Below are 14,165 nucleotides of genomic sequence, written 5' to 3' on the forward strand. Positions count from 1 at the left end.
TTTACGTGCTGACAGAAATATCAGGCAGCTCTTTGATTAGTAAGTAAATGGAAGCTACAACATTGCTTTAATAAGATTATAAAATATATATATATATATATCTTGTTAATAAATGACTATTATAATACACAGCCAACTTTCATTGCTCTTTTAGTTGTGACGTGCCCAGTATAATCAGTATTAACATGAAACATACCACATTGGACATCCACTTACTTAGTTTGTGCCGAACACAAAGTGTTAATAACGACAGATTTTCCTCCTCCTGTGGGTCCGACCACCATAGTTGTATGTCGTGTTAGCATTGTCTCATACATTTGAACAACTTTATCCACCTTTGGAACAGACCACATGTCAATAATGAACACATTCATTCCTAGACATAATTTAAAACTATAACTAAAACCAGTCCATAACGGACGCAATGCCATGAGCTGAAACATCCGAGAGAAGTGAGCAGACCCACTGCCTATGATTTAATGAAAGGACATCATTGAATGCAATGAACAGTAAAATTGGCATAGTTATTGATTTCGCAATCAGCTATTCATCCTTCTCAGTAATGGCATAATGGATCAAGCAACTTTTAGAAATTATGGAGACTCTAAAGTAAGAAGTATAATGCGTTTAAAAATCTATGTTGACCACTTTAACATGTTAACGAAACATTAGCTAAGTACGCATAAGTTGGAATAAGGCAGGTCAGGTCGACGTTACCTGTGTGGGCAAAAGGACATATTTGTTCTCAAGAAGGGCCTCTTCCACAGCGTCGTTAAAATTAGGGTAGCGAACACGGGGGCAGTCCAGCCCCGGAAACAGGTCCGAAATTAAACCGAGGAACAGAGGAACATCTTCAAATACAAACTTGGGTAGATTCATGTCTCTTAGAGCTCTCATTAATACAACATCCTAAAAATTCAACCAAAATACATATCATTCATAAACACACACTAAAGGTCATTTACTTCTTAAACCTACACCGCTGTGTATTTTCCCTCCCAAAAACCTAGATTTATTGCTATAATTCCAAAATTAAAATGCAGTTTTCTCTAATAAACCATTGCAATGACCGCAAACGTGTAGAACTCCAGCTATTGTGTCGGCTACAGTCACAAAAAATCTCAACAGATCCGGGATATTTAAACTAAATAAAAAGTCCTTACCCTTCCACCCCAAGATTCATTATTTAATTCAGAATATGCACTTTAATATTCAATGGGTTTAAGGAAACACCCGCATTGTTATCTTTAAACACGACTATGACTGATACCCACACGCACACGCTTACCTCACTTAAATCAGGAGACCCTCTTTTCAGCTCCCCAGCCATCACTAGCACAGATTTTAGTGCACGCAAACCAAAGTCATAATGATGCTGCTTGGACAGCTGTTCCCGTGCAAGTTTATACAACACAGTCATCTTTTTAGCCAGGTTCTATAATAAAAATAAAATATAAATTAAAACTACCGGTATATACATTAAATCTGCATGGTAGTTATATATATATATATATATACACACACATCTTTTTACCTTCTGACATATAAAAATAACTATATACTTATAAAGAAATATTTATCACTGTGCCCCATCTTGCAATTTCCATCTATCCTGATTTTGCCCAACTTACTTTGGCTAGGAGAAATCCTTCAGAGAAGAGCATGATTTCGCAGATTTGCTGGAGATCAGGCACAATCACCACAACAGGTCTAAAAAGAGCCTTGACAGATTCCGGAAGCTCCGTACGGCCGGCATAGCCAGGGTTCATTGTGATGAAGATACCCATTCGGGAATCCAAAGAAATTTCCTGCCCTTCGAACTGAACACAAAAAATCCAATGCAAACTTTTAGGAACCTTTGCTGCTTTTGGAAACTTTTGGATCATACCTCTTACCTCTATGCAGCACTTTAGAATACGGTTGTGCCTTATAAATAAAAGGTAGTAATAAAGCATTGTACAGATTGTGGTTAAAACACATTTATACATATACATAATGCCAAAACACTAAAAAGCTAACACTGCTGTAAATGGAGAAAGAACAACCCTCCTCAACTCCAAAATGTAAAAGTTTGGTGCTGCTATATACCTGTATTTATATTCATTTTTATAAATCTGTACGTTCATCTGTGCTAAAAAAAAAAAAAGGTATCCATCCCTTTTTCAAAATGCCTATTGGTTGTGAATCCACTGATATAGTTATGAAGTCTATTGCGTTACACACCTGAAACTTCTTTAAGTGATGAATTAATGCATTTCGTATAGTCTGTATCTGGGAAGAAATCACTGACAGTACAGAGGCATCAATCCGATTGAATTCATCAAAACATCCCCAAGCTCCACACTGCGCAAGGCCAGAGAAGATTTTCCCAACAGCCTAAAATAGAAAACAAAATAGCATATTACTCTTCAATGGATGGTGACAGATCACATAGTGATAGAACTGTCACTGCAGATACAATTCAAATATTTAAGTATAACCAGCGACCATTTTTACCATACATTTTGGGGGGGTTATTAATTTATCAATTAACTCCTTCCATGGTTCTTTTTTGATGTGGATTTGAGGGCATCATCTACAGCTATCAAGACAGTAATTTATTTATTTTTCATATCATCACTTCAACTCTGGGGAGTAGGTGTCCTCCTCTTGAGTAGGAACGTGATATTTTAATTTTCCATTTAAGTTTAGCTAAAAATCAACAGCATCTCAGAACTTAGTGAATACCTGTGAATAGCCATTGGCAAGCGTGCAGCCAAGTTTGTGTTAGCGAACAGGAGGTTTGTCTAGCTAACGCGACTTGGGTACCCTCACGCATTGGTGAATAGCCTCTAAATACGGACCTAGGATCTGTTACATTGAGCATAGCTATGTACATGCAATACAGTATAAAGTAGCACTTTTTGTCCCAGTAACCTCTACTTACTTTGTAGTCCATGCCTTCACCACAGTTTGTAACCACACAGAGTAATCCAAGGGCTTTAGCCAGATCCTTGGTTGTCTCGGTTTTACCTGTACCCGCTGGCCCAGCAGGTGCACCTCCGAGATACATGGACAGGGCCTGTAAAATTAACAAAACAAATTAAACACAAGAAACAAATTATGGGATGGAGCCATTGACAATAAAATTAATTATTGAGTTCCCTCTTAAACGAAAAAATCCAAAACACTTCAAGATAATAAAATATCTCTAAGGCACTAACCATACAGCTTCTATGAATCACTATCTGGTTTTAGCCATAATAATACACAATGTATAACAATATGCATTTAATGGACTAGGACAGCCCAATTCAGCATTGATCTGGTATTCTAGTAGTAACACAACTGATGACATAAAATTGACCAACAGCTCACTTGCTGCAATGAAATAAAAGCAACAGGCATACTGTTGAAAACAGGCTTAAGAAAGGGCACCTGTGTGAGTGTTAGGTATATCCGATCAGTCAGAGGGGTAATGACCAATCTCCCATTGAGACCCATGTACTCATAGCCATAAGCGAATGTCCCAGTACATTGTCTGACATTCAGGTCATCGGGTTCTCGGTCCCAGTAAAATCGCAGTTGGCTTTCCCACTCGAACTCCCGTGCATCCATTATACTGGCAGAGAGAAAAGTCATCCGCGTTAGTGGGAGCCATTTGCGGCACATGGCAATTTCGTATGAAACTTTATCTCACCTGTCCCTAACAAATATGTCCACAATGTCTCTTGCATGCACATCAATGATAAGTACAGTATTGTATTTTTTCCTGTCATTTTTGTCTAACGGCTGGGTGATTCGTGTAACAAGCTCATCAATCTGCTGGTGCATTTTCTTTGCATAATTCTTCATTGCTTGTTTCTCTCCGTTTTTCACTTTGCGGAAAACGTCTTCTACTTCCCAGGTCCACCATACTTGATTACCAGCCAGCACAACCATCCCCTGGTACAACAGCATCCAGTCTATCCTGTGTGATGCAGAGATATGGGATTAGTACAAATGATAGGTCACCTGTCTGTGTATTCATTTTAGCTACATACAATCTACTTCCCAAATAATCATGTTATATTTATCTATTTTGCATATATGCTGGCTTTATTTAATATATACATATAACAAAACTAGCAAAGTAGACTTGCAAAGAACTGGTATTGCCAGAGTCTTGAATAATGAAGGGATGCATTTACAGAAACATACGAAGAAAATACAAGAGTCAAAGTCCACCAAACTTTTATAATGGCTACAAGAGTTGCCCAAAGCTCTGACTGTTTTTGCATGGGTCAATAAAGTAATACTTCATGGTACCCATTACCGGTCCAGAGCATGAAGGCGAGAGACTAGGGGTGGCGAAACAAATCTGTTGCCGTTATTTCCAGAGAGGTAAATGTTGTACCTTAGTTGAATGTGTCAATTTCTCAAAAATTGTGTTTAAGGTTTTCCAACAAGCATTACCAATACTTGTAATTATGACCAAAATACCTGCTTTTGTCCTCGCAATATCTAAAAATGGCCTCCTTTGTAATGAGTCTGTTTGTCCTCCTCATTTCGTGGAGCACAGCTGTCATCCAGTCCTCCACACGCCCTTCAGCGGCGATAGCCTGCCGGAACGGCATCACTTCTCCTTCCGCAGAAATCATGGCTGTTGCAAGCATTTCCCCGTTATTGCCCTCTTGGAATTTGAGGGATGCAATGTTATCATACATCTGAAACAATCGACATGCATTAGCTTCATATATTTTCATTTCCAGTTCGCTTATTAACTTAGAAGTTAATTTTCATTCATTACAATCATGCCAAACATCAAAGTTGTTATTTAATGAATGATCCTCTCTTAAAATAAACCGGAACACGTTCAGAGGAACATTGTATTGTGGTCCTGTTTCCTAAACTTTTGAATTACCTTGATGATGTGCTCCTGGACGCACGTAGGATCGCTGCTCCCAAGTATACTGAGCAGCTCATCGTCGGATATGAAGAAAAACCTCGGAAAGGCGTTCCTTTTAGAGTCCAGGTAATCGTTCAAACTTTTCTGACACTTTTCTAAGCCTTCGCTTAGGTTTTGCAAATCAAAGAGGCGATTAGGAACTTGGCAACATCGTTTGATAACTGGGTCTTTCACAGTTTCGGACATTATCTGTTTATAGAAAGAAACAGTTAGGTTTCCCATCTGATATCCGTGCGATAGTCCTTAGGCTTCGACAGCCACAGCACGTCTTCAGTATACTTACATTACATAGCGTTTGATGCATGATAGTTAAGAAATGATAAAACACAGACCCGGGCAGAATTACAGAGAATTACAGAGCCTGCTTGCCAACTCGTTTCCACAGGCTTCCTTTCAGGACACTTCTATTCAACCTAATGGGTAGATTTGTTACATTTATAAATACTCACCCTTTTAAATATTTTATCAATATTGTCAAATTTTTTGGCCTCGTCTGGGAGCTGCGCTCTAATATCTCCTCCAATAAATATGCTCTCCAGATACATCCATTTTCTCTGAACGGCCATCCACACCTGTGATTAAAGTCAAAAAACAATTGGGCAATGGAATCCCAAAATGTGCTGTTTGTCAATGTTGATGTCTAAAATGTACTACTGTATTTTTTCTGTCTTTTGTATTTTTGTATAAAATCAATACAAATAATTTTTTTTAAAAAAAGTAAAATTGAAACATGATTAACTGGGAAATAGTACGTTTCCAGTAACCTACAAAACATTGTGTTGTTGTATTTACCGCAATAACTTCTCCAATTAGAGAAAGCGTTTTTTCCCACAGTTGCACGGTGTTGAGGAAAGGACCGACAAATCGACTTCCTGAGATACTCTGAAGATTCATTGCATTATCATCCAAGATTTGAAGGATATCATCAACAGATCCCAGGATATAGCCACGGTCTTGACTACCCTTAATGTATTTTTGAACAATGAATTTCATATTTTCCCAGGTGTCTACAATTTCTTTCACACCCTGGTTTAGAAATAAAAAACAAAATAAATCAGTTAAACAACACGGATTGGTTAAATATTAGATTTATTATAATATTAAAATGTATTAGAAATGATTATTAAAATAATAGTATGTCCACATCATCCAACATTACACCTGCTTACTGGCCGCGCCAGGTGGCTTAGAGTATACTGTTGCACTACTGCCAGGAGCAACGAAAGTACAATCTGCATAACAAAGATAAAACGGAAAATATTTGGTACAAATAAAGTAATAGAACAAGTAAAAGACAAAGCAGTACCTAAATATGTAAGGGTCTTCCAAACTTGATGCAAGATCTGCTCTTACTCTGTTTTGCCTCATCCATACCTTCATAATCTTCTGCTTGGAAATCAGATGGTGCCAGGCATGCTTCCCTACTCAGAGGTCACATTCTGCTCCCTGCCCCGGGCTCCAGACCAACTACAGGTGACTCCACATCACCCTTACAGATGGTGGGATTACATTTACTACCATTAGGTGCCTAATACTTAAAGACGATTATAAAATCGAAGAGATATTGGTTTTTTTTGTTCAATTTTGCTAGTAATGTTTACTAGTAACAGCTCTTAAGCAAAAGTTTAAATATTTATGGTCTTTTATGGCATCCAACATTTATTAATTTCTGCTGTACCCAAATTATTGGTCCCAAGATTATAATTCGTAATCTGCATGCTAATGGTCTCAACGTGATAATTCGGAATCTATATACTGCGTCAACCGTTACTTTTGGTTTTCACTAAATGCTTTCCTTCTTCTTCAATTACTCGGCTTGACCGGATATTTACAACATACAGATCCTGCTTAGTTGAATGTTAAACCTACTGCTTGGGATCAAAGTTTAGCTTCAGATACAAACTGTATATAGAATCCTGGCTTCCAGCTCAACAAAAGCTGGACATTATTTTTTCATCACTTACATTTGCCAGTATGAAGGAACCAAGGCCTTCCAAAATAACGCTCCCAAGTTATACCGCTTAGAACATGAGCTGTTCCAGAGTACGGTGAGTAAAACATTGTGTATGCAGAGTTATTCATTCTAGAAACCAATCACCCTGTCCTTAACTTGTGTTTGTTACAAATATTTTAAAGCATCCGGGGACTACAAATGAATGATACTGAAGCTGGCAAGTCAAAACTTTCTACGGGTCTCCAGTTCAGTCAAGGAAAAACAGACTTCAAAATGAGTCTGGTAACTGGATGTATAGGTAACAGTAATGTTTTGTATTTTCATCGCTGACGAAACCCCTCTAGTTGTCAACAAAACTCACATTAAGTAGACAACCTTTTGAATCCAGATCACATGGAACACTAAATCTTACTTTTTTGGACTCATACCCTATAATTTCAAAAACCTTTTATCTACTGGACCTGGGCTTTAATGTGAGTGTCAGTTAGGGAGGAGGGGGTTACTTTAAGTGATGGGTAAGATATGGTCAGGTGATATGGTCAGGCGATATGGTCAGGCGATATGGTCAGGCGATATGGTCAGGTGATATGGTCAGGTGATATGGTCAGCCACTTTATGTTTATAGTACCTTACCTGAAGGCTGCTCTATGAGTCAATCACTTTTGAGGTTCTAATCTTACCTTTGGGTCTTGAATTTCTAATGTTGGGTTATTTGTAAATAATAGTTATTTTTTATTTTTATATAGTTCTCCCTCAACTGGGTTTTGTGTTTATTTCAACCACGTCGCTAAACTACAGCCCCAAAATATAAACTAGGTAGGGTTATCCACTCACTCAGTTTTTATACAGAATAACACCATCTTAGACATTTCATTTCATTGACTTTATTCATGATTACACACAATACCTTCTCAATGCTCAACTCTTTAGCAGCTGATCCTACAATGTCACTGATAACATCTGCATATTTGTGTAGCTCCATTGCAAACATGTTTTCCAAAGTAAATGTATCGGGGTTCATGTCAAAGCTTCTCCCAGTCTTGGTCATAAGTTCTTTCCAATGTCTGAAACCACAAAAAACGTCAGTCAGAAGAAATATGAAATCGGGCCAGAGTGAGTATACTTGAAATGATGGTTCAGACCTGTCTCTCAGTGCTTCATTCTTGAGATCAAGGATCAATGGGATTGAATCTTTGAATTCCTTCATCTTAGATTCAAGATGGAAAGCCACCGACATATTTCGGACATCTTTTGGCAGCTTCCTGAAGGTCTTCAGAAAACCATCAATTCCATCCAGTAGAATCTGAACATTTAAATTTGCCCATAGAGTCTGTGACCATTCTTCCTTAGCAAGCTAAAACACAATACAAGTATTTTTTTTATATATTTGGCACAAAACATTATTGGTTACATAGCCCCTGGGGTTTTCCAAGCCCTTCTTTACAATACGTGACAACTAACCCTCATGGCATTTCACTTGCTGAACATAATATGATCACTTTCTACTTAAGGATCCAGTGATCCCCATTAATCTAACTATTTTAAGGACCAAAATAAAACAAGACCCCCACAAACACGAGTGTCCTCTAGCTCATTCATAAACATATTCCCAATATATTGACAACTTTACTTAAGACATAGTGGGTTGACAAACCTTTTGTGCATTGTATATTTCATATATTTTGCGCAAACCATTCATTTCTTTCTGAACCTCTATAAGATCAGGATACATTGTTATAGGAAGGTCAAATAGTTTTTCAGCATTAGCTAGTTCCTGACGGTTCTTCTCATGCTGTGTGAGATCTTTTTCAAACAATGTAAGTATCTCTAACCCTGTAAAAAAAAAATCAAAGATTTTAAATTGATTCCAAATTGCACCTGAATAATCAATACAGGCAGTCAGTAGCATACAGCCTTTATAACTTACTACAGAAAACCTCATTTCAGTATTATGCATACTTAATCTCAGTATTGCATATGGTTTTTCTTGGTAATTACGCCATGGTGTGTTAAAAGAAAGCATGTTATTATTTAATCTGATTTATAACAAGATCCAGGGTCTAAAGAGGAAGCAGTGCCGAAGTATACCTTTATCAAGGTCACCACCAACCGCTCCTGGCCCTTGTTCACGAAATACAGATGCAAACTGTACCAACTCTTTCCGGTATTCCTCAATCTGATCTTTGGTGATCTATAAAGAATTGTATAAAGAAACATATAAAGTCTCTTTTGTGTCAGTTAATCATAAGGCCATCCAATTTCCAGATGCATAGATTACATGTATTTATAGAGCATAGGCAGTTTCCACAGCTTTACTACAACAGGGGGACAGCGACAACTAAAAACAACTTTAACACTGACGATATATAACTTCACAAGAAAATAACCACATTAGCACATTACAATTAGTAAAGATCTCTACTACGTTTCCCCTCTAGGGTTACGTGTAAGGAGATGAGACAAATTACTGATGATATTTGTACGGTGAGGGAACATTTTGGTGGGCGATTATGATTAGGGAGCATAGCATTGCAATATAGAAATTAACAATCAATCATTGTCACAGTAGAACACAAATAATACCCTACACCGTGAGTCTTGCTTACCTGAGTAAATGTCTTTTTGACTTTCCCAAGACTATGATCAACTTGCTTTGATTCTTCAACAAGGTCTTCCCAAATGTGTGTCACCCTCTCAGCCAAAATGTTTTCTTCTTCTTCAAACTGTACAGAGGATTTAACTTGGTATTAGAAAATGAGTCTATTCCATAAGTACGTTACCACTACCCAGCTCTAATAAAGATATAAGTATATTCAGTAATCGATACATCATTAAGCTCTGGGCACAGGGTCTTTATTGATCCTTTTCCTAATCTGAATAAAAATCAGAATGACTTACTGAAGGATTGTTTTGTGTGTTTTTGTTTTATCCTGCGCAACCAGTTCCTACCTCAGTACATGTTTGCTTACCTCGATATGATACATTGCCAGTGTCCGGTATCGCTCTTGGATGTCACGATAACGCAACTCAACTGTGAGTGACATGTCTCTGATGCTAGCAATGGTGGCAAGAACAAACTTGAGGTCTTCCAGGGTCTCAGGAGATTTCTTTAGATTAGTAGACAGTTTCTGCACGAGAACAGAGTTTCATGGTCAGTTATAATTAAAAAATACAAACCTTACTCTAGTCACAAACAGGAGATGCCTGTTTGCACGAATACGAATGCACACGTCTAACGAGAAAAGAGAGTCTAACGGATGGTGGATCCGGCTTGTAATCTTTTAAAAAAAGATAAATATATATATATATATATATATATATATATATATATATATATATATATCAAAAAGAAGTTAAGATGTTATGACATTTGTGACAACTTGCCATCTCTGTATGTAATTTTATATTGAATGTCTACATCAACAGAGATAAACATACTTCTAGCTCATCCTTGAGGCTGTAAAGGTCTTCCCGGGCTGATTCGTTAAGGAGATGCCCAAGTGAGTTCACCCAGGCTCTTGCATTTTCCTGGACTGTATAGGCCAAAGGTCCCAGGTATAGCCGGACGCATTGCTCATCTTTAATCAAGGGCTGCTGCGTCACCTCTTGAGCTAATCTAGTGTAGAATTGCAGCTTTTCATCAAATGTAACACAGGACGGCTTCCGAGCAGCAAACTTTTCCAAGACAATGGCTTTGTCCATCTTCCAGAGAGGACGATACCTCTTCCATCGGCTCAGATACTTAGTAAGTGAACTGAGCAGTCTATGCATGCTCTGGTTGATGATACGAGCTTGCTCTACAATCTGAGGGATTTGGTAGACATCACTGTAGAAGTTATAGATAAAAGGCTCATCATCATCAACTTTTTGGGGAGGGCAAGGAAGGCAGGTTCCATGCATCCATCGTACAAAACTCTGAAATACATGTAGACAACAGTTATAAGGACAAGTTCTTCCAAATTTATGACATTTTACCTATTACAACCTGACTGAGAATGTAATACACTACGAAAACAGTTAACAAACACTTCTATGTCTAAACAATACAATACAATTTCTTCTATATGTTTTGACCCTCTTCAAGAACCTAAAAGCTTTCCAGAGTTTTACATAACTGTATGTAGATGTACCCATAGCTGACAACTTGCTTGTTTTAATTATTTTCTTTTAAAAGTTTGAATGTGCCTTCTAAATTAGGCACATCTTATATTGTAAAAACTATGGTAGTTAATATATATTTTTTTAATTCAATTAAATACATCTGCATTTATGTCATGTAACTCCAGAGTGTCAAAATCATTTGGGTGGCTTCTTTCTCCACAAACCTATATTCTCTATCTGCATCAAATTTCCTCTAGGTATTTTATATTATATATATATATTCACACACACACACACACACACATACATACATATATATATATATATATATATACATATATCATATATATATATAAATATATATATATATCCAGTTGCCCTGTCCACATTCATCTTTCTAGCAGGAGAAAGACTGACAAGTGATACAATGCAAAAGGCAATATTCTAACTTTCTGCAACATAGATATACTTTCTTAACCACTTGATCATTGTTTAATAGTGATCAATGAAGATTTTTACAGTATTTTTTTTTTTTAATAAAATAGTTTTTTGGGGCTGTTTGGGCAGCAGTTAGATTTGGGAATTGTAGCGTGTTTACTGCATTTTGGGTAGATTACAAATAGTTATATATCCTATAAGGTCTAAAGTGGGGTGGGGGTTGTGTAGAATTGGGAATTAGTTGGTTCTGTGTTTGGGAGAACAGTAATATTTAAATTAAAATGTAAATATGTAAATACGCAAAACATATGTATTTAAAAATATTGGAGACATTTTACGAATACTAATTTATATATGTTAGATATACCTTCAAAAAATATTGCCTTTAAAAAATGAATACATCACATGGGTTTGAGCACGCCAAATAATAATTGAAAGCCACTTTGCACGTTGTTGGTGGATGATAGCTATACCTTTGTTGTCTCCAAGCATCCTTTGTAGCATTGGGTAGTCAGCTTGAAGATTTCATTGAAATTTGGGTGAAGAATTATTTCTGGAGCAGACAGAATTGTTTCAACTTGAAACAGAGGTACATCCCCCAGTATGGAAGTATTTAAAGCCTGGAAATTTCTAGAAATGATAATAGAACATATTAGCACAGCCCCAAAAACACAATTCAAATTAAGTAGACTTTGAGACAATTGGAAAGATTGTTGGCTTCTTAAAATGTAACATTGCGTTTATCTTCTAATTGGATAACTAATAAAGACATTTTATGTGGACTGCTCACATTTAGCATACTAAATAAAATTTCCTATAACTTTAATAAGTTACTGCTCACCTTTTGGGGAAGCTGATTGATTTTTGCAGCTTTTGTAAAAGTAAAGAGTAGCAGCCGGAAGAGAGTTAATATTATTACTATTATCTTTTATTTATATAGCGCCAACAATTTACACAGCGCTTCCTTCACAGATCTCCAAAAGTACAGGCTATAGGTAGCTTTAATAATAGACTTTATGTGTGCTAAAAGCTGACAGTTTCCTCTTAAGAAAAACAATTTTCTTTGGACATTTCAATAAACGGTAACTTCTTTACCTTAGGACCATTTTCGTCAGAGAGTTGTAAACTTTGCTTTCCCAGTACGCATAATACGGAGCCATTTGAGGGTTTCTTCCAGTGTTTGTGTTCACAACAAGACCTTCGATTTTTGTTAGAATTGACCCTATTGCGGAATACTTTCTAACCATTATAGCAACATCTTTGGAGCGTTCAATTTCAATATATTCAAAGAATTCTTTCACTCCTACAGGACAAAGAAATTTCACTTAAATTATAGTTGTTGCAAGTACAGTATAAATTCTAAAATACAGCATAAAACGTTACATATTATGAAAAACACGGTATCACAACTATATGTGCTCAGAGGTGATAGACCATATTTTTTATTTAAACCATTATATTATTATATATATTATTCCAGCATATTATACCTGGAATATCAGTTCCAGGTTTCTTTGGTATAAACTTAAAGAGGTTTGCAGACTCAATAGCGGATAACTTGGAATCAATGTCATTTGCATTCTTTTGTATTTTATGGACCAGTGATTCAAACTTCGAAACCGCTTGGGTACAGCGAGCAATGTATTCTCCAATGCCTAAAAAAAATTAAACAATATATTTTTGTGTTATACGTATTCCGATTATGCATGATGACACAGACTATTTAACAACATATACATGTATAAATTTTATAAATACAATTTCTCATATTTAGCTGCCAACAGGTATTTGAAACAACGTTGGTAGCTTCTATAGCGCTGCACAAAAAAGCCAAATATCATAGCAAAGTACAACAATTAAAAGGTGCAAATTACCTAAAGAGTTCCAGTTTAGTCTTCTATAGCCAGATCGAAAGACTTTCAAAAGATCCCGAATATGCCTATCAAGGAGCTGGATTTCTGCTTCATTCAGTAGCCCCATCAGTCTCTCATACGATACCAGCACGTGCTTCATTTCATCTGTATACCTGCAAAAGCACTTACTAAGTCATGCTTCACAAAACTGTGTAGATGGTACAATATGTTACGTACTTGTGCACTGATTTGCAACAAACCCGGCTCTATAAAAAATATGTGAAGAACTGCACACTTCTGTAACCTTGTCAGCTTTCTTTAATATAAGTTACAATCAGATTTACTGGAAGGGCAGAAAAGGCAGATTTTGTTGGCAATCTAATACCTCTTCCATAATAATAGATGATGTGCCTGTCAATAATATATGTGTAAGTGTCCTGCGCAATTTCATTATATATATATATATATATATATATATATATATGTTCCTGAGTCAATAGAAATAGTGGTTTGAAAACTTAAGTACCTTAAAAACTTGTCTTCTTGAAGAGCAACATTTCTTGCCAAATCTCCAACTGAAAAGCCCAGTTGCTCCATGTTTTTGGTTTCTGTAATAATTTCTTGGAGCTCAGGGGCAAAGTGTACAGCATAGCGAACAATCCTGTGATCAATATCGGCCTCAATGTGGTCTACATTCTGTTAAAAATATAATTTAGTCCTTTCATTTGGATTTAAAATGAAAAAATATGCAAAGTTTATAAATATATATATATATATATATATATATACCCAATTAAAGATTGAGAAAAGTGTTGAAAATGAGTTACAAAAATACATACATCTGTTAACATACATGAAATTGCATATGGCATCTATAGGAGCTAAAGTAAGT

At 36.4% G+C, this 14,165-nt stretch overlaps 1 protein-coding gene across 1 annotated transcript in view; it reads right to left on the reverse strand.

Annotated features, from left to right (window-relative positions):
* The window catches only part of DNAH10 (dynein axonemal heavy chain 10), a 49,336-nt gene that overhangs the window by 24,414 nt on the left and 10,757 nt on the right, over positions 1-14,165 (reverse strand). The window contains exons 15-38 of the mRNA XM_053471889.1: positions 13,800-13,969; positions 13,295-13,446; positions 12,911-13,075; positions 12,516-12,723; positions 11,894-12,050; positions 10,320-10,796; positions 9,851-10,009; positions 9,488-9,604; positions 8,970-9,072; positions 8,536-8,714; positions 8,024-8,235; positions 7,789-7,945; positions 5,720-5,953; positions 5,377-5,499; positions 4,883-5,116; positions 4,462-4,685; positions 3,680-3,949; positions 3,418-3,601; positions 2,927-3,061; positions 2,224-2,376; positions 1,632-1,820; positions 1,289-1,435; positions 718-909; positions 217-335 (exon numbers count right to left, since the gene is read on the reverse strand). Of these exons, the coding sequence (XP_053327864.1) occupies positions 217-335; positions 718-909; positions 1,289-1,435; positions 1,632-1,820; positions 2,224-2,376; positions 2,927-3,061; positions 3,418-3,601; positions 3,680-3,949; positions 4,462-4,685; positions 4,883-5,116; positions 5,377-5,499; positions 5,720-5,953; positions 7,789-7,945; positions 8,024-8,235; positions 8,536-8,714; positions 8,970-9,072; positions 9,488-9,604; positions 9,851-10,009; positions 10,320-10,796; positions 11,894-12,050; positions 12,516-12,723; positions 12,911-13,075; positions 13,295-13,446; positions 13,800-13,969 (4,460 nt within the window). The remainder of the gene's footprint in view (positions 1-216; positions 336-717; positions 910-1,288; positions 1,436-1,631; positions 1,821-2,223; positions 2,377-2,926; positions 3,062-3,417; positions 3,602-3,679; positions 3,950-4,461; positions 4,686-4,882; positions 5,117-5,376; positions 5,500-5,719; positions 5,954-7,788; positions 7,946-8,023; positions 8,236-8,535; positions 8,715-8,969; positions 9,073-9,487; positions 9,605-9,850; positions 10,010-10,319; positions 10,797-11,893; positions 12,051-12,515; positions 12,724-12,910; positions 13,076-13,294; positions 13,447-13,799; positions 13,970-14,165) is intronic.

Source organism: Spea bombifrons, chromosome 1 (assembly GCF_027358695.1).
Source record: "Spea bombifrons isolate aSpeBom1 chromosome 1, aSpeBom1.2.pri, whole genome shotgun sequence".
Lineage (NCBI taxonomy): Eukaryota > Metazoa > Chordata > Amphibia > Anura > Pelobatidae > Spea > Spea bombifrons.